The sequence below is a fragment of the Tinamus guttatus genome, unplaced genomic scaffold, assembly GCF_059628265.1.
Source record: "Tinamus guttatus ecotype Peru unplaced genomic scaffold, ASM5962826v1 Tinamus_guttatus_pri_ptg000002l, whole genome shotgun sequence".
NCBI lineage: Eukaryota > Metazoa > Chordata > Aves > Tinamiformes > Tinamidae > Tinamus > Tinamus guttatus.
Window position 1 is genome coordinate 924613 of NW_028288536.1, and position 20242 is coordinate 944854.

At 41.8% G+C, this 20242-nt stretch overlaps 2 protein-coding genes across 4 annotated transcripts in view; both read right to left on the bottom strand.

The window, feature by feature from the left end:
- The window catches only part of MAP4K4 (mitogen-activated protein kinase kinase kinase kinase 4), a 602555-nt gene that overhangs the window by 535194 nt on the left and 47119 nt on the right, over positions 1-20242 (bottom strand). The gene's annotated exons all lie outside the window — the stretch shown is intronic.
- NMS (neuromedin S) lies at positions 12073-17148 on the bottom strand. The gene is made up of 8 exons (XM_088531997.1): positions 16956-17148; positions 16772-16861; positions 16581-16636; positions 16161-16211; positions 15536-15595; positions 13640-13675; positions 13147-13188; positions 12073-12111 (listed from the first exon to the last, which is right to left on the bottom strand). Exons 1-8 carry the CDS (start codon positions 17146-17148, stop codon positions 12073-12075), a joined length of 567 nt encoding a protein of 188 aa, XP_088388123.1.

Genomic DNA, 20242 nt, shown 5'->3' on the forward strand with positions numbered 1-20242 from the left:
TGGTCTCTCTTGTAATGGTGATGAAGCTGATGAATCGTCTTATCTTGTATTTGGTGCTGCAGGAGGGTTGTGCTATAAATTCTTCGATGGTCATTCAATGCATATTGAACCACAAATGGTGCTAGCACAGCCTTATGTGTTTCTGTGCTTGTGGAGTGCAATTTGTGGTTTAAAGCTCTGACACTGGTGAGGTTTGTATGCTGTCCACAGAAGAAACAAGTTCTAGAAAATTCTTATGGAGCCCCAATTTAACTTTTATGTGAATGACAATGAGAATTTTCTTGGTTCTCTGGGCCTTGTTCCACTAGTGTCCAGCTCAAGAAAAGCTAGATATCAAGAAGGCAAACCAGAAAGATTCCTTTCCAAAGGCATCCAAAACTTCTTGTGTCCTATACCTATGGATGCCTGAAAAGCTACCTAAGTACTCTGAATTGCAACACTATGTGACAGATACTCTTCGGGACAGATGCTAATGTTGAGCTCAGTAATGTATAATTCCTGACCTCAAAGTATGAAGCTGTTAATCTATTTGCAGTACTGCAAAAAAACTAACACCTCTACTACTACATTAATATTATCATATTGTGTAATATGTATGTGTTTCAATTATTCTGTATATAGTAGGAAGGCGTAGGTTCAGGGAAAAAAGATTAGAGAACCATCTCAAGCCAGATCCTATGAGGAAAGGGTTTGGGATCCAGTTTCCAGTATCTGTCTTCCGGGGAGACATTTTGTGATGGTTCTCTTTCTAGTGTACTTCCCTGGTTTTCTGGGCTTGTGGGAACCGAATTCATCCTTGTATGTAGGCAAGTTAGGCAATGTAACTGAAGAAGCTATGTAACAAGAAGCTATGAATAAGGAAGCACAGGACTGCAGTTTTCTACATGTGCATAAGCTGCAAGTGCCTGCTACAGGGAGGTTGCAGGAAACCAGCTAGGCAATGGTCTGCTGGTAAATCCTGGAGTTACTAGCTGTTATGACAGCTGGACAAAAGTGCTTTAGATCATGGATAGTAGATGAGTGTTGTTTAGAGGGCAGCTTTAAGATCAGCCATTGCTGTTTCTGTAAACATGGTCAGCTGTGGCCGGATATCGAGGGGGTGAAATGGTGTTGACCTGTATCATAAACCTGACACTGGGGCATGGAAAGTAACAGCAGCTCTGGCTCCTTAGGGGCCTTCTGGATGTTTTTCTGTGGTAGTTTCCGTCAACATCAGTAATGTGAGCTGTGTTTTGGGGAAAAAAAACATTCTATGTTCCTTGTCATGCTGACCTGCCAGAAAGTTTATGTGGACTTAAACATGACAGGGCAGCCAGCACAGCAAGCTCAGGAAGCTGTGCTCTATCAGATCTAAGTGCTCCACGTGGATAGTGGGCTCTGTAGCTCCTATCTGCTAACCTGAGGGCCGTTTTGGGGGCTGGTAACTCAAAGGGCTATCTAGGGGAGAGACATCACTTTCAGCAGAGGCTCACCTCTTTGCCAAGAGGTGGTGTGGAGGGAAAGGATCTGAAACACCAGAGGAAGGGAGAACGTGCTAGATGAGCCAGAAGTGTTGCAGGAGTAATCTTCTGGTGGACAGGGCAGCTTCTTCAAGATCTTACAGCAGTCGGAAGCAGGAACCGATTTTCTGTCTTCACTTATCATGTGCTTAAAAATAGTGTGTTTCAAAAGGATACTTCTTACCTTGGATAAAAATCCATTATCAATTTAAAAATACAATAACATCATATCTTGTCTTCTAACAACTCATTAGCACTGTTTGTTGTCAGGTTGTGCAACACGTATCCAAAACAAGTAACCTGATAACATCTGAAGCGTGTAGTTTGCAAAGGCTCTACTAGCAGCTGGGTGAGATTTTCTCCTTGTTCTTCCAAGCTGACAGTTTTTTTTTTTTTCTTGGTCTCTATACCTGAGCTCTCTTTAGTGTTATAACTTGCATACTTCCTTAACTTCAGGGGGCAAATTGCTTATTAAATAACTAATGTTTATTGAAGATTTTGAAGCTGTTACTGTTGTGTGTTAGAAATGTGAGGAAATAATTGTTTTACTTATACTTTACTTATACAAGCAGCTCATTAGACTCCCAGACAACAAGAGTGTGTGGGAGTCAATAGAACAGCAGTTTCTGGGACTGCAGTGAAAATTGTCTTCTCTCCAGCTTTATCAAAATATGTTACTTTTTATTTAGCGCTGGACACAGCATCTGTGAAATATTCTTGCGAATAGTATCATGATTGGGTTTTCTTAATTGTTCTACCCAGGAAAGAAAAGTCCACTTAAGCTCAGTTAGCAATGACTTGAACATCTATTACGTCAGTGACCACTTGGCACTTTGGGAGAGGAGACAGTCATATTCTTAGAAATGATTAACCAATGAATCAGTAAAAGGTACAAGTAAACCCTGTGTTATCTGTGTGGTCTGATCTGCCTTGGAAACAAGGAATGGAGGAATTGGTCACAAGCTATGTGAAAATTTAGTTGGAATTTAAATGTATTTGAGGATATAAGATAATCAAAGAGCATTCACTGCTCTTTTGCATAGACTTGCAAGTGATGGCATCCTTTGCCAGAGTGCAAGCTCTCTGGAGGGCCATGCTAAGGAAGGTACATACATCTTCTCAGCTACTCCTTGATTTGGGAGCACTACTTTTCTTCCTAAGCACCAGAACTTAGACATCTTTCTACCTGTACCAACAGATGTTTGCTGAAGCAGACTAAGACTTGTTTTGGCTCATGTTCAGTCTTTTGGACTCACTGCTGTCACCTTCTCAGTCCCAGGAGTGATTGTGTACAAATCCAAGGAAACAGCCTCTGGAGCCTGAGGGCTACTCTCTTAAGAAGCAACCTTATCCAAGAGCTGTCCAGCCAGCAGAGAGCTTGTGGTAGCTGAAGGGACTGTGCAGAATCAGCACAGTAATGGGAAGAGGGAGCCTGACTCTTAGTCAGTGGTTAGCTAAGTCGGCAGGGATGATGATGTTTTCTCTTTGATGTCCAACTCTGATGCGACCTCAGCTCATGGTTCTGATTCTAGATACTGTGCCACATAGTGAAAAATGGCAGAGTAATAGGCCTAATTTCCACAGTACAGAATGGAGGCAAGAGAAGTGCAAATTAGAATGTGGAAATAGTTGTTCTTCATCTAGACCAGAGGAAAAACTCCTCATTTTTCTCCTTGCAGTATGCACTGTATCCTGGGTGCTATCTAAGCTGGAATCAAAGGCATAAGCAAGCAGTGATGGAACTCAATTATTGAAGATTCTTAGAGTGTTTCAGGCATGCATAGAGTGCAGTGAACTGCTTGAACTAGGAAACAATTTTTTTTTTTTTTTTTTATAATATGGGCTCCTCTATTCATTTAAACTTCTTGCAGTTGCTTGATGAGGCTTAAATAATACTTTGCTAGCTGAATTAATGGAGGAAAGTGCATGCTACTGTAAGGGAACTCAAACATAGCCCCTGCATCTGTTGAGGAAACATTAAGCATCTGTCATACATCCCATCCTTCCTTCTTCCTTCCTTCCTCAAGTTTTAACATCACTTCTCGTTTCATATTTGGTTTTCTTTTTCTTGGCTCTTCTATCAATGTTGTTGTTACTCATCTGCTAATTCACTGGGCATCTAACCAAATTCTTTGGGGTAATACTTACATTTAGCCACTCTCTGGAACAAGATTCAGTAATAAACCCAGGAAATGTTCCTCAGAGCTTCCTGTTTATTAATCTGGCAAGGAAGGGTTAAAGTAAAATCAGGTGTTTTGAGAAATGGAGGTGGAGGGCTTATGAAATGGGTGAAAGGAGATGGCAGTAGTGATGTAAAAAGAGACATGTAGATGATAATGCAAAGGGTGTCATAAATATCCCTGGGGAATGAAAGCAAATTTTACTGTGTGGAGCAGCATTTGGTGATAGAATAAAATAAAACAAGAATCATTTCCTTTGTGGGAGAGATTACTGGTTGATGTTCTTTGGTTTCCCTTGCAAAGGTTATCAAGCAAGATGAATGTCAGAGCACTCTCCAGTCACTTGAGCTGTGTATTTATACCTGCATGTACCATTACCTACTCTCCAGGACAACTGATATTTTTTCCTGACGTATTCTTTTTTTCCACCATACTTGTCAAAAGTTAATGTAGATCATTAAGCTTAGTACCAGTCCTGGCAGGGGCCACCAACAGATATAATGTCTGCTACTGAAGAGCAAATGAATATAGTTATGGTCCTTCATTGCTGCTTCATAACACATCAGCAGAGAAATGATAGCTTTTCAGAAACCTGGGGATACAGGAAAGTTTTTCCATTACAAGTTGTACTACTATGAACAGGAAGAATGAGGAACCAGGGTATATGCATGTGGTTTTGCAAGGCATTTAAATATGCCTTGAAGACTACTTAAACATTTACTGGAGCAGGCTAATCACACTGATAAATAATGATGTATTTTAGAAAGTGAAGAGATCCTTTAATTTAAGTGTAAATTTAAATTTAAGAATTAATTTGCTCACTTAAATACAAGAGAATCTTAATGGAAAATCTTACTAGTGCATAACAATAATATCATTCTTTATTCTAGACAGAGTGATTAGAAAAACATTCAGACAAATGCCCAGATTATTGACTTTTGCCTTCCTTGGGAGGACTGTGGGTTTTTTTGTTGTTGTTTTTTTATCAAGTTATTTAACAGTTATTCTTTAGGTTTCAAAGTTCATTTCTGTTCAGAAACTATTTATATCATAGCACTATCATAGCAGACCTCTGAGGCTGCTAAGTACCTATACCCTTCTTTCACAAAGGGTGAAGTCAGATAAAAGGTGCCATTTCAGTAAAGGATGTGCTTAACTTTACACATCTGTGTAAGCCACTGTTCAACAACACACATACATATAAGTAGGAAAATGATACACTTGACTAGCCCATTGAAACAAGAATATGTATATCAACTAGGAAGGCCAGAACCAGCACCCAGACACCCAGTTTCCAATTTAGTGCGCTAACTACTCAGCTGCCTCACTCTTTTCAGGTTTTGGCCTTCCTCTCAGGAAAACAAAGTTTCTGGCATTGTGCTGTTGCTTGCTTATGTCTGTATGTTCTCTTCTATTAAGTTCTGAATCTGCTGACCACGTCTAGGCAAATAGGACGGAGTGCTGAAACCATGTTATGCTTCCCTCCAGTTTCCTGGAAATAGGGAGGGTGTAAAAGAAAGGGAACTGATGAGTGCCCTGCCTGAAGGGCAGTGTGAAAAGGTACAGCATGGCATTATGCTAATGAAATGATAATGAAAGCTGTCTTTCATTAACAGAATATAGGAGATCTTTCTTGAAGCACAAATCTGAAGGAAAACATCACTGGTTCTGCTGAGTATGGACATGCCCATTTCTATTTCAAATAAGATGTTAATTGGGCAGTAATTTTGCAAGTACCTGGTTCTGTGCTAGTCTGTGCTATAGACTTCAGCTCATCACCTGTAGCTGGACTGGTACGTGACTTAGTTGTAAAGCAAAGCAATGAAAAATTTCCAAACACAGTTCCCTTGGCAGCTCTCTTGTTACCGGCGCTACAGAACATGTTTATCTTGATGTAGCGTTACTTTCCTAACTCAGTTGTGGTGTGGCGCAATTGTCTGTCAAGGAAAATGGATGTTTTCAATAACACCCATTAGAAAATGTCTGTATGTGGCACTCCACAATTCAGTGAAGTTGTGGGCAGGTGGAAAGCATGGAAACGAAATGATGCCTGGAAAAGCTCTTTTCTTTTGCCTATTGAGCGGATTGATCTTGGTGATGGATGTATTAGTTTTGTGGAGTGCCTGCAGCTTACTCTGTGCAGAGATTTGTGTGTTCATAAGTTTGTCCTTCTGTGTCACTCCATCCTCCTTAAGGAAAGGAAATATCCCATATTTTGGCCTCAGATAGCTTTGTCCAGACAAGTATAAAAGATGCATAAAATCTTAACTCATTCGTTCCTTCAGTTAGGAGCAAAACAAGCAGAGCATGCCGGTGGCCACTGCATGGCAGTAATGTGTCACTAATGCACATGGAGAGCGGGGTAGGTTCAGGAATGCCTCTGGTTTTATAATCACGGATTTGATATTAGCATTGCCCTCTGCTGATCAGTCCCACTATTGCATCCCGTTTTCCTGAAAGACAAATTTGTGCTCTACTTTGGTGCAGCAGCAGGGACAAAGTAGTGACTTTTGGTTATCTTAGTGATCACTGAATGTACATATTCCATAGTCAAGTAGCTCTGGAATTTGAGGAGAAAACATGATATAAGATTACAGAGTTATAAAATGAAGACTAAACTTTTTATTTGTGTGCATGTTTATTTACACAACATGCCGTAGTCTCTAGTCCAGTCTCAGATGCTCTCCCACTAGGGCACGTGGCTCTGAAATGCACTTTTACTCGGGAGTCATGAGAGGAAACATGAACCCGGATCCAACACTGAATTAGATTACCACACTTGTTGCTTTTCTCATGACTCACACATAAGCATTGATCCTTTGTGCGGTATTCTTGCCTTTATTAAAACAAAAGAAGAAGAAGAAGAAGAAGAAAGAAAAGAAATTCTAATTTATATTTTTATATTTAGGTTTGTTTTTATTCTGCTGATGTAGATGTAGGCAGCTGTACTCCAGCAATGTTTAGTTCTGTACTTGCCTTCCTTGCACACAGTAATTCAGCAGGCGATATATGAATGGCTGTATAGAAACCGCTGAGCACAGAAGCTTTGTGGTAAACATGTTCAAAACTTTTTCTTTCAAGTTTGCAGTTTGTTCTCCTTCAGACTTTCACTCTTGATATCTCAGCAGGTTTGAGGGTAGTAGATAGATGGTATTTGATGTATGAAGTTCTTTCCCCCTAGAGAAATGTCAAATTTTTAGATGATGACTCATGACCAGTTATGAAATCAGTCATATTTTTGTTTCTTTACTGTGGAAAAAGCAGATAGAGAAATGACTGCAGAAGCAGGCTTGGTGGCTGCTTCTAGCTGTCAGTGGAGTATCTGTCACATCACTTGTAATATCCATCACTGATAGATATCAAAGTGATAGATGTATGGATTAAGATTAGTTTATGCATTCTCAGTGGTCCAGCTATGTCAAATACATGCTTTTGCCTGTTGAATAAAGTGAGGAGAGAGGTTGTAATCGCAATACAGGAGTTGCCTGTAGTGGATAATCAAGACAAGTCTTTAAAGCTGACTCCACATGAGCATCCATCTCAACTACCAGAAGAGACTCTGCTCTCACTGTTTTGTTCTAATGCCCCATCCAGGAAGTCAACATTTTCTTGCTATGTTGTAGCAGGAGTTCACTCTGTAGCCTTATGTGCAGTAGTAAAGCTGGAAGAAGATGCTAGCAGCTTTTGGCCAGCCTGTCAAGAATCTGCCTAACTTCTGCCGAATTGGCTATGTTAAGCAAATGGCTTTAAATCTACAGAAGGTAGATTTAAATTGCTGCAGCTACTTCTGTCACATCACTTGCTGAGGATTGTGGAGATGAGAAAAGCAGACAGCTGCCGCATCTTCAGTTCCTATGTGGTATTTCATGTCACGAGTGTATATGTGTTATCTTACAGGCCTTTGATTGTCGTGTTGTCAAAGGACTCAGGTTTGTGTGCGGTTTAAGTGCACGCATCACAAACCAGCTTTTTTTTTTCTGTAATCCATATGCTTCACTTCCATGATGGAATATTTTATCTGATCGTAAAAAAGCATTCCAGAAGACACTGACCTTCCCGGATCTTCCCAGTAGCTCTGGATAAGTACAGTGCTAGGGGGGAGGTACCACATGTCAGAGTTTTTAGTAATATGAGATAAACTAGGCAAAGTATAAGTGTTGAGCTCTTTAAGATCAAAGCTTCTGCTTCTCCAGGAGTAGCCAGAGCAACTTCTAACTAAAGTACACTAGATATTCAAGAAAACAATGCTATTATTCTTTCTGCAAATGAAACATACCAACAAAATATGATGTCACCATAGTGGTGACATTGACAAGAAAAATGCTGCTTGTACTTATTTCAGACTGGGGCGTTTGTAATTTAGAATCCAAGCCAGGTTTCAGTCCTCGAGAATTATGTCACCAAGAAGACCTAACTGCCTATAAATCAGTGTATCTTTCTCCTTAGTGTCAAAAACAATGTGAATCTTTCTTCATTTTAAGCATACTGCTTTTGGGCAGTATCTTCCATGGCCGTTGTTCCTTCTCTTTTTGTGACAACCTTTAAAGTACAAGGATTTTATCATTCCTCCCTTCAAACTTTTCTTTGCCTTGATAACCAGTCCCACTTTACTCAGCTTGCCACATTTCCCAAACTTCTGCCTTTCCTCTCTGCTGGGCTCTCCTGTAGGTCCCGCTGTTCTTCAGTGCTACTCTGTATGTTGTCTTCCCTGTAATGAGTAGAGCACGAAGCTCCCTCCCATGTCGTGGTCTACACAGCTTTGTAGTGATTCCATGTTATATCTCTCTTCTTTCCTCAATGCCCTTTTATTTGGCTATCTGCAGTTAACCACCCTCTTTTTTTGCAAAATGCAAAGCTGCATTTGATTATTCCTCAGTATGTATACCACCTTACCCTCATGCTTAGGGAGCTGTACATGTTTTTTTCTTTTGCCCAGACCCTTCTGCATGTTGACCCTGTTCTTCCATGCTTGCAGTCCCCTCACAGTTTGTTGTTGTCTGCAGATTTAGTAGGTGTGCTCTGCCACAGGAGCCTCTAGGGAAGATTGTGTGCTCCTCAGTGTGTTTGCCTTCCCTAGAGCTGGCAGAGATGTCTCTAAGTGCACACTCCGAGCTCTGGCAACTAGTTCCCTGAGTTGATTAGGTCTTATAAAAACAAATTCCCCTTTGTGGTTTAAATATATTGCCTCTTGGTGTAATTGAATCTCTCTTATTGCTCCTTTTGATTACAAGTGAATGGATAAGCATTGGATTTACTCTTTGAAGCGCACTGATTACTTTGTATACCATGTCATGTCCCTCTTTGTTTGCCTCTCCCTTTGCTGGCACTGGGAGCAGAGCTGTCAATCCATTTTCTCACAGAATTTTTTTCTCATGCTTCTAATTTTTGCTGTCACCTGTGTGGGGACTCCTGCGAGATTCCTGCTACCAACTTTGAAGTAGGATGTTCAGAAGGAGATTCAGGCCGACCATGACCTTTACATTTCAGTATTATTAATCTCTCCTCCCCTGCAGGTGACATTTCTGGTTTTGATTGCTACTCCAGGGAGGAAAGGTTTCCACAGAGCAGTGAACAAGCTCATGCATTTTCCAGAGAAGCTGTAATTACTACAGAAATATAGCGGAAGAAAGTAAGTTATTTCTTCACATGATAGTTACATGTTTACCAGCTTTATTTAACAGATTTTGGGGGATCCCTAGATGCTGTTCTTCAAACCTGCGGTGGGTACAGAGAGCCACTACTCACTATGGGAGCCCTGCAGGAGTTGCCCACATTGCAGTTCTTGTGTAGCATCGAGTAAAACTTGGTGGTGTGACACAAGCCAGAAGTCCCATTGCTGTGCACATTACCATGTGCATCTTCATAACTTGTGTTTGGCCTAGCTGTTTCTTCCAGAAGGGCACCCCGGTCGGTCTTAAATACTTCAAGCGATGGAGACGTCAGACCTCCCTTTGGTAGATTTCCACTGACTTTCGACAGTGATCAATGGCAACTAATCACTGAGTCCTGAGCAGCCTCCTTGGGACCCCCACCCATGCAGTTTCTGCTCCAAACAGGAGCTTGGCCTTCAGCCATGGAAGCTTGTGGAGCATGCTCATGCATGCTGATCCCGGACAAACAGCATGCCTACCTGTTCCTGGCTGTCATCTTTGCACCATGCCATCATTCGTTGCCCTCTCAGCAATGCCAGCACCATGGCTGGTGATGCTGCAAGCACAGTTTCATGATATAACCAAGTCTGACTTGAGCTTAGGGCCTGGTGCAGGGAGCAGACCTGCTTTTCCTTGTCCAGGGCTAGGTGTTCCCTGCCCTCCAGGTCCTCAAGTTGTCAGAATCCAGACATGCCATTTAGCAGGTTAAACAGACAAAAATAAGCCTGTTGTATCAACAGCGCAAAATCATATCTATGTTATGGGAGGCTGAACCCTATGGAGGTCTCTAGTCCAATCCCAAGTAACAATTCAGAGCAAGTTGCTTAGGACTTTGTCCAACTGGGTCTTAAACCCCTCCAAGGATGGACACAGCACAGCCTCTCAGGGCAGCCTGCTTTCATCCCCTGCCTGTCCTCTGAGCAGAAAAGTTTCTCCTTATATCCACCTTGAAATTCTCTCGCCCTCCCAGCAAGCCCTGCTGAGAGGGCCGGTCTGGCTTCTTGATGACTCCTCGCTGGTGTTACTGAAGCTGCCCCTTCCCCAGGCTGAGCAAGGCCAGCTCCACTGGTCTCTCCTTGGGGGGGTCAAGTGCTCCAGCCCCAGCAGCCTTGGTGCCTTTGCTTAGCTTCCAAACCTGAGCACAGTACTCTAGACATGTGCTAACAAAAGCCAGATGACTAATCACTTCCTTCTCTCAACTGGCTACACTCCTTTACTTAATACAGTCCAGATCCAGAACTCGCTCAGTTAAAACACACACACAGTTGCACATATTTTTTCAGCGTTATTTTTTTTAGAGACAGGTGAGTTCCCATGTCTGGTTCATGCAGGGCAATACCAGCATAGCTGGGATGTGCCCGGCCAAGATATAAGGCTGAGCAACCAAGAAGGAAGGTGGGGAACCAAGAAGAGCTTGGGCATCAAAACCAGTGGGTGCATCCACCAGACAGACTTACTATGCCAGACCTGGGTTTTTGTCATAATAAAAGTTCTTCTCTTCTTAAGAAAGTAGCCGTTTATTACCTTGTGTTTTCTTCCTGTAAATGTCTCCACCTATTGAAAACAATTCACCCCATTCCCTAGGGTGGGAACACCAATGGCTGCATCACAGTCCTAGATTCATTTCAGTAAAAGGTGCAGATCATCATGTACAGATTCATTTCTGCTTTATGACATCCAGTAAGGCAAGACTAAAAGAATACTTCTCCTCATCAAATAGTGCCAGTAAGTAACTGTAGTGCTGGACCCACCTTCTTTGAAGTTCTTTGGATTCATCATACTTAACCCTTTTTTTATTCAAATTAATTATTCAAAGTAAGAATTAACTCATTAAACTATTCACAATAACTTCAATATCTTATCACATTTTTTGAGATGTACATCCCAAAAGCCTAGAAAAATATATTATCTTATGAAAAGGGCAGGCTTATCGACATGATCATTTCCTAGTAAAAAGGAAATTGTAAAAGGAAAATGAACAATTGGAAGTATTAAAAAGTTACATATATTCATCTGAATGATCTTCTTTGAGCATATTTGGAACCAGACAATGGTATATTACAGCCCAAAAAACTCTAGTACCTGCTACAACAAAAAACCACAACAAAAAGAATTAATGATTGCAAATTTATTATATGGAACAGTCAATTCTAGACGACTGAGTCACGTAATAGACAATCTAAACAGGAATTTTCTTTGTATAAAGCAAGTCGTCAATCTGGTAAATGGACCCATGAACTTCATACTCCATGATATTCTGAAACAAATTAAATAATGACAGATTATGTTAAGGTGTGGATCTGAATGTGATGTGGTATTCATAGAAATGGTCTGAAACCTAGTTCCAGAAGATTAAAATAGGTGAAATTTTGAAAATTTGGGTAAGTAGGTACCCAGATCTATTATTTATACTCACACATAAATCCTTTCTCCTCACATAGCTCTCCTCTCTCCGCCGTGCCCTTCCTCACTAGGAGCGCTAGAAACCTCTTGGTCCTTCTATTCTGTGTATACCACCCCACGCAGAACTCTACCACTTCTTATATCAGTTATGAAACATTTGCTGTGTACATAAGGGCCTAAGAACACAAGCTATCCTGGCTCAAACTAAAGATCCATCTAGTTGCATATCTTCATTTTGGCAGTGGGAAATGATGGATGCCCAGGGCACCACCTAAGAACAGGGCGCACACATAGCAATGCTGCTGCACAATATTCTTCCAGTGAGAGGAGCTGGACGGCCTACTCACCACTGTCTTCGATAGTTCTTCCATTTCGAGGCTGAAAAATTTAATTAGATGGTCATGCAGAGGTATTAGATATCAGATTCGTAAATACACCAAAATACATCTCGTGTCATGCAGACAGAGCACATAACAAGGGTATGGCAAGATTCCCTGTAAAGGGCAACAAATCAAAGACCAGGTGGATCCATGCATGGTAGGTTTTGACTTTGAATCTTGGGGGATCTTCACAAAGCTTCTGACCTAACACCAGACAATCTGACTTTAATTATTCTCATTGAGTATCTTGGTCCCAATTAATTAGGTACTAAGTAGATATTTAAAATAGAGTACGTAAATGCCGTGACTGAAAGTAGTTGTTCAGACATGTTTGAAATTGAACTAAAATTTAATAGACAGATGAATTGTGACACTGGTCACCTGTCAGGACCTTCTTTTTAATGGTTTTTGGTTTTGTTTTTGTTTTTTTTTTAATGTGCTCTGAAGATGTTAATATAAATCAGTTGGTTTTTAATAACATGCTGCATCTATACAGGCAAAGCCAAAGCAAAATTAGGGACGTCATCTTTCACTGAATTAGAGTATGCCGTAGTTAGGCAATGGGTGAAAATTCAGTGAAAGATGACGTCCCTAATTTTGCTTTGGGTTTTCATCGTGCTATATACAATGCCCCATTGCTTACTGACTGGACCTATTAGACCATGTTAACACTTAGCTCATGCATATTTTTTTGTCTGGTGAATTTGGTACCTGTGCACACTGGCAGTCTCAGAGCTGCAAGACACATATTACTTTCTGTATTTCAGTGGTCTGGCTCAGGACACAACATTTGCAGAGTTATCTATCTAAATGAAAAATGTTAATGTATTGATACCTAACATCTCATTATCTCTCAGTCTTTTATTTTAATCAGAGCTTCCTGAGCAATGTCTCTCAAAGCTTTCAAACAAGGGATATTTACTATCTGCTGAAAACAGAGCAGCAGGCACCAGCAAAGGTAAACAGTTGCTCATATACAGATATAAAATATAATATGTTATTTGGATTTTTAAAAAGGAAAAGATTAAGATACCCTGAAAAGGAAGAAGGGTCGTCCCAGAGCCCCACGACTATTCTGTAAAATAAAACACAAATTATTAACAAAATATTTTAATCTCAGTTCCATGCATCTGTTGATGAGGTCCAGCGTCATTCCATAAGAATATTAATAATTCACGGACTTATTTGGCAGCATGCAATGCAGACAACTAGAAGTTGTTAGTCCCAAGTGCCCATTCATCTGGAATGCTGATTAAAAATCAATACCCCAAAGGGACTGTCAAGAACTACTCTTTCTGTCTAGCGCAAATATGTTAAATTGCCATAATTCAAGATTCCCAAGCTTTAGAAAATGTATAAAAGGAAGCTTTATTCATGGTGGGTTGCTTTGCAGAAACAGAGGCAATGCAGGTCTCTTCTCAACTGTTTCAAAAAAATGGGCTCACTAAAATAAAGCAGCAAAATAGACAGGAGAAGGGCCATGGTGCCCTGTCCACTGCCTCTTGCTTGGCATTGTGTTTACATACCTTCTTTGTAAACTCTGCTGCAGCAATCTGTGATTCCTGCAAAGTGACAGCATATGTTAATCAAGATGCTGACATTTCTTTGGTTGCTTACAGTGAACTTCTACCATTGCTTAAGTTGCTCCAATGCATGCAAAAAAAGAGAAAAAAGGACAGAAGCTTTCTCAAGACGAGCTGGGATAATGTCTAAGGAAACCCTGAGCCTGTAGGATGATACACCAGCAAATGGGTTTCATTACTTAGGGTGGGCTTGAGGAAATGGCACATGTAATGAGCAAGGATGTGAAGGCAGAGCAGAAAATATGGGCAAAGGATGTGGATGGAAGTAGAAGAGAAGGAGTATTTAAAAAGAAAGGAAGAGGGTGTCAAGCATTTGGCATATGAGACAGAGGTGATTGAAATGTAGCTCCATTTAGACAGTTCCTTTTGATTCCTCTGGAAATCCTATCCACAAGATTTAACAAAAGATTAGAAATTGAACCCAAATGTTCTATTTAGTTCTCTCAAAAGATTAAGGATGGTGCTCAAGTCCTATTAATATCAAAATTTTGTCTGACTTAAACATTCATGGTGCTAAGGCATCACTCTCTCCATTAAAACACAATCCACCTTCTCCAGTCTGTAACTCTGATTCAATCAAAATTAAAAAATACAAAAGAACCCACAAATATGGAACCAAGTAGAAAGTTCAGGTCCAACTGAAATCTGCCATTTGATCTGCCATTTAATCAAACAACACCTGGAAATCTTGTCATAAGTGACTATCCAGAAGATATTAGTCTTGAAAGGGCACTTCATGAGACACAGCTTTCCACCCTCAGGACTCATGGAATAAGGTGAAGTTTTGACAAATTTAGTCATGACACTACTAAGCAGGGAAAAGGTTCCATGCAGAGGTACTGGATGATTTGGGGTGTTCCCTAACTAGCTAAGGTGTAGAGACAGAGGGGCCAATATGCTGATATGCTCAACTCAAAATGCTTACTGTAGATTTGAGACTGAAGTGATACTTTTTTGTATAATAAACAGTGGATTTTATGGATTTTTTTTCTGGCTATTTTAGAAAAATATACTTGGAATTAAAATAAACTGCAGACACTGTCAAGAAGAGATAATGAAATGTATTTCAAAAGACATTCTGTTATTGTCTTGAAGATTTTCCTTATGATTTGAAAGAAGAGGGAATCCCAAATCTATACAACATCATTAGCCTTTTTGACTGAGGATGATCAGACCGAAGAAAACCAGTGTGCATTTTATTGGAAAGGTTCTTGATAAACTGGTGAAAATAGGAAAGCTCTGTAAAGCAAAATAACATTGGGCCAAGTCCTAGTGTGCCTGATTGAGGAGGGAGAGTCTTCAGTACCTTGTAGACTTAAATTTTTGTTTCTGATTTGGGCGCACTGAACATAAGCAGAAATACAGTACTAGAAGTACAGTAAAGCAACTTTTATACTTTCATATTCAGTGTGTCTTAAGTATCCCGTTGAACCAATATTGTGTATTTTGTTAGCCTATTTAATCCTGTATTATTCCAAAGTGAAGGTTAGGTTAAAATACGGAGCTCAGTTTTAACTAGATGCATTGCTTCTTGAGCTCTGAATTGGTGAAATAAAAACTGCATGAAAACAGGAATTCAACAGGTAATTTAATAGAACTAACGATTACGTTTAAATTACTAATGAGAATAAATGGTCTCATATACTTCCTGGTTACTGTCCTATGCCTCCTAAACCATGACAATATCAGATTATACTTTAATCTAATCTACATTATTTAATGTTATGTTATTAGATTATACATCATTTGGAGAGAAATGTTACGAAGTTAGTTTTGGGGGGCCTGCTTTCTGGGTTAGAGGACGGGATGCTTTTAGGTAAAAGAACAATTACACCTTACCTCATTTGTATGCATGCTGTTAAATATGGAATAGCAAAGATCCAAAACAGTACTGGAAATCTGAAAAATCAAACAACACTTTAATGAATGTTAATTGATAGGATATAATGTACACACTTCTACAGAAAACAGGCTTGGTTCCAACCTCAGTGCAATTTAAAAGAACTGAGAGCAGGGTAAGACTCACTGTTTTGAGACAAGTAACAAAAAAATCCTATGAGGATAATGGATATAATATTACAAATGTTTTCAATACATTCTTGTGTTGTAAAGAGACTTTAATCAGACATATTTAAAACACCTTTTCCTGTGCGAAGTGTTTTAGAAATAATTTTTTTTGAAATATTTTATCTACATTCATTGTCACCAATAATCATCTCAAACAATCAGTACAAGCCTCTCAAAAAAGCCTCTAACTGTACACTGAAATCAATAACATGACAGAAACTATTCCCTATAAATGCATTTAACTCTGGTTGGGGGGAGAAAAAAGGAATCGGTTTTAAATACAATGTATCCGGCCAGGAACATTTTTTCATAGCAAAACCATAGAGGGCAGGACCAGCGGGCACGGCTGGGAGAGGCCCCTCAGCCTGCTCAAACCGCTCACACCGCCGGCGTTTACCTGCGGCTGGCTAGACATCTCCATCCACTGACGGAAGCACAGCGCCAGTTGCTTGAAAAGTAAAGATCGGACATTAGCAGTGGGATTCTCTGCCTTGCGAGGAGTATTTTGGCACAGGGGCTCGGGATGGCTTGGTTATTGCCTCCCGCTGGCCCCCGCATCCCATCGCCCATATGGTTGGGCACTGTGTGGTTGTGCCTCTACGTCTCACCCAGCTCTGCGGGCAGCAGAGAGGCTCAGGCCCCACCAACGTGTCCACCCGCCAGTGACATCCCAGGTCGCAGTTCTCCCCGGGCAAGTCTCATTCCCAGCTTGCTCGGCCAGGCGGGAGCAGGCAGGCTTTGCCCCTCTCTTTAAGCCCGCGTTACCTTCGGGACGACCGATGGGAAAGGAGAAGAAGGAGGCGGGGAAAAGCCATACCTGACTTTTGGGGAGGTCGGCGCCGTCCGGGCGTCGAGAGAGCGGCTGGGGAAACCCTGCGGGCGACACAGGACAGGGGCTGCCCCGCGGTGCCACGGGCGCCCGACGGGGCGCCCGGCGGCGCCTCTTGCCCGGAGCCCCCCGGGAAGCTCTGCCCGTGTCCCCGAGTTCCCCGCGGGAGCGGGACGCACCTGAGCCGCGCGGGAGGGCGCAGAGGCAGCAGGCGGCGAGGAGCCAGGGCAGCGCGGGCGGCGGGGACATGACCGGCGCGACGGCGGCGGCTCCCGGTGCGACGACGGCGGCGGCTCCCGGTGCGGCGGCTCCCGGTGCGACGACGGCGGCGGCTCCCGGTGCGACGGCGGCGGCTCCCGCGACTGGCGGCGCGGGGCGGCAGCGGCGGCGCCTTTATGGGGCCGCGGCGGCCGCGGGGAGCGGCGGAGCCAATGGGCACGGCCGGGGAGGACCCGGCACCGGCACCGGGAGCCGCCGAGCCCCGCTCCGGGGTCCCCTCCCCGTGTCCCGCTCCGGGATCCCCCTTCCTGGGTCTCGCTCTGGGCTCCCCTTCCATGCCCCGCTCTGGGATTCCTTCCCTGTGCCCGTTCCAGGATCCCCTCCTAGTGTCCCTCTCCAGGGTCCCCCCTCTGTGTCCTGATCCAGGATAATCCAGCCCCAGGGAATTCGGGCTTCTCCAGTTTTCACGGGCTCTGGTGGAACTTGTGTAGTGGCCACTCATTTCTAAGCTCTTTTGAGATCTTGACTTATCAAAGAAGCTATTTCTGTAGATGACATGAGAAAAAAGGAAGGACAGAAGCAGCCATGCGAATTTGAAGGGATCGAATTATATATTTTTTAACAGAAAATGCTGTTTTATAGTAGGGCTTAGCATGCTTTGGAAAATATTTCTCGTGGCAACCTGGGAAATAAAGTTTGCCTTCGAATTGAAAAGGATGGGAACTTTCCTGTCAGGCAGTCTCAGTCCATTTTATTATATCGATCTCCATGTGAAATAAATCCCTTTTTTTCACTGTCATCCTGCATTTCACTTCATAGGCAGGAGCAGGCTCGGACACCTCGACACCATTAGTTCACCCGTTTTTTCCACCTCTTCCTGCGAGAGTGGCCATGCTGGCTGCGTCACAGCCATTTGGGTGCCATGAGAGCTCTCAGCCAGCAGCCTCTTACCCTTCGGGACTGGAAATGGGAGTTCAAGACAGGGCAGTATTTAGAGAGATGGCTCCCTCAGACAGTGGAACCTTTACCCCTTTTGGGGAGATAAAGCAGCTTACAGGGAGATATGAAGGGAGGACTTTTCATCTCCCAGACTATGACTAAAGAGTGGATGCAGGATTTCGGGCATCCTGCACTCTGCGTACCCCTTTTCTGCAGTGACATTGTTTTCTGGGCAGGTTCATGCAAGGAAAATTTTCTCGGTGAGGGACAATGACCTTTTTTTTTTAAGGCAGTAGAAACAGGTCCTTGCTCGCTGTTATCTTATTTAAGCAAAGATGATCACATAAATGTGAAAACGGGGCATTACACTGTGATCTTACAGATCCATTCTAAATTCAGTGCTATTTAGTTCTTTAGTTATTCAGTTAGCAGTTACATACTGATATTTTAAATACTAATAGTTTTAAATACAAATCAGTTATTGTATTTTGAAGTAGAATACTATTAACTAGTTCCCAAGATGGGCTGGTTTTGCATATACTAAGTTTCTAAACTGGTGTGGTACAGTGGAGCAGGTACATCCTTGCTAGAGATTATTCAGAGTTATGCGACATGGTTTTCCCTGTCTGGGAAGGAAGGCAAAATCTGCTTTCTTCTTCCTGAGACAAGTCTTTATGTGGCTAACATCACATTTTTGTCGCAGACAGCCCATTAAGCTATAACTCATCTTAACAAAACATTTATACATAGGTAAGTTTAGGAGTGTGAATTGTTTGCATACAGAAAGGGGATCATGCAGGATCATGTCACGCAAGTAAAACATATTCCTCTTTAAAGTGAAATACTGGAGGCCACCTCTCTCTTTCATTCCTCTTCCTCTTGACAGATGCAAGATCCACCTACTTACTGCTCCCTTTCCAGTGCGCACCCCGAGGTCACCCTCTGCAAATTGTGGCTCATGTTGGTCCTCTACAGCCTATGGAGTTAAACAAGTGCTTCAAGTTAGGCTTATACTTCAAGATTAGATAAAAATTAAGTCAGTCATACCAGTTCCACCAAGAAAAAATCAATACTACTTATTACCAAATGGAAAATAGTATTTTCTCAGCGACCATACGCAGAGAGGGAAGAGACAGAGAAAGTGTTTAAAAGTAAAATTTCCAAAAGCTCGATGTCAGAAATCCTTCCTCCTTAATTCAGAACTTTCTTCTCCCACTGCAGATTTCATTTCACAGTTGTTAGCTGAGCAGCAGCTCTCCCAGTAGATATATCAGCACTAAGCAAGACTAATGAGCCATATTACCATTGTACAAATGAAATTTCTGCTTTAAGTTTCTGGACTTCCTGCGTGCAGAAGGAGAATCAGGTCAAGAGTTTCAGGGCCAGCGTTATTCATAAACAAGTTAAAAATGAAGCTTTGGTAGGGGGTCAACGAGAGGCAAAAGAATTTTCACGATGAGTCAGGAGGCTTGGCGTATATTCAGCCTCAGTAACACTTTGTCATCCGTGATTTTGGGTTAAAATCCAAAACACTGTGATGGATAAGTGATGAACAAGAAGACAATTTTCCTTCAACAATTGGGTTTCCTCTTTGTGAATGGGCTCTGCAGTGAAGTCAACAGGTTATCGCCGACAGCTGGGACAGCATCAGTGCAAAGTTGATGGTAGAATTCCCATATATATCCCAACTGGAGACTTCTGATTCTTCATATCTCTCATATACTGCAGCTTGGCAGCACAAGGTATAAAACATTATCCTTCTTTGTGAGCTTTTTATGCCTATGCATCTGCAAAGATGATAAATGCTGCAGAAGTTGCAGGGTACTGGGCAAAACTGACAAAGCCCGCAGACTTCTCCAAGTCCTAACATTGTATTAAACTTAACAGTGCCTGTTCATGCTGAGTATTAGGCCATGTTAAATGTTGCTTTAGTTAACGTGCATTTATGTTTCCGGCACAGACAGGCAGTCCAAACAGTAAAGGTTCCTGCCTCATATTTGTTCCTACACAGGAACAAAATGCTCCACTCAGCACTCAGAGCTGTAGGTCCAAACCTTGCTTTTATGGGCACACCTATGTCCATTGGATCTCTGAGGCTGAAAATGACTGTGGAAAAAAAATCACTTTTCTAAAATAGAGGTCCAGTATAGATTTGGCTTTTGTTTGTCAAGATGTGAAATAAGTACATTTTTTGTTGTAACTTTTGGTTTGATTGCTACACTTTATGGGTATATAGGTATGGTCTCAAACACCAAGTTAAGGGGGGAGATATTCCACTAAACCAGAAATCTGAACTTTTCTGTTCTTTTGGATAATTAGTTAATTTCCTTGATAAAGGTGAATTTATGCCTGCTATGTGCAGACAGAGAAGTAGAAACTCTTTTGAAATGGAAAAATTCGCACCTACCAGGATGTGCTGCACAGAAATTAGTACTGTGGCAATGGGCCGTATTGGATATATCAGTCTGAAAGATTATTATAATGCTTCAAAA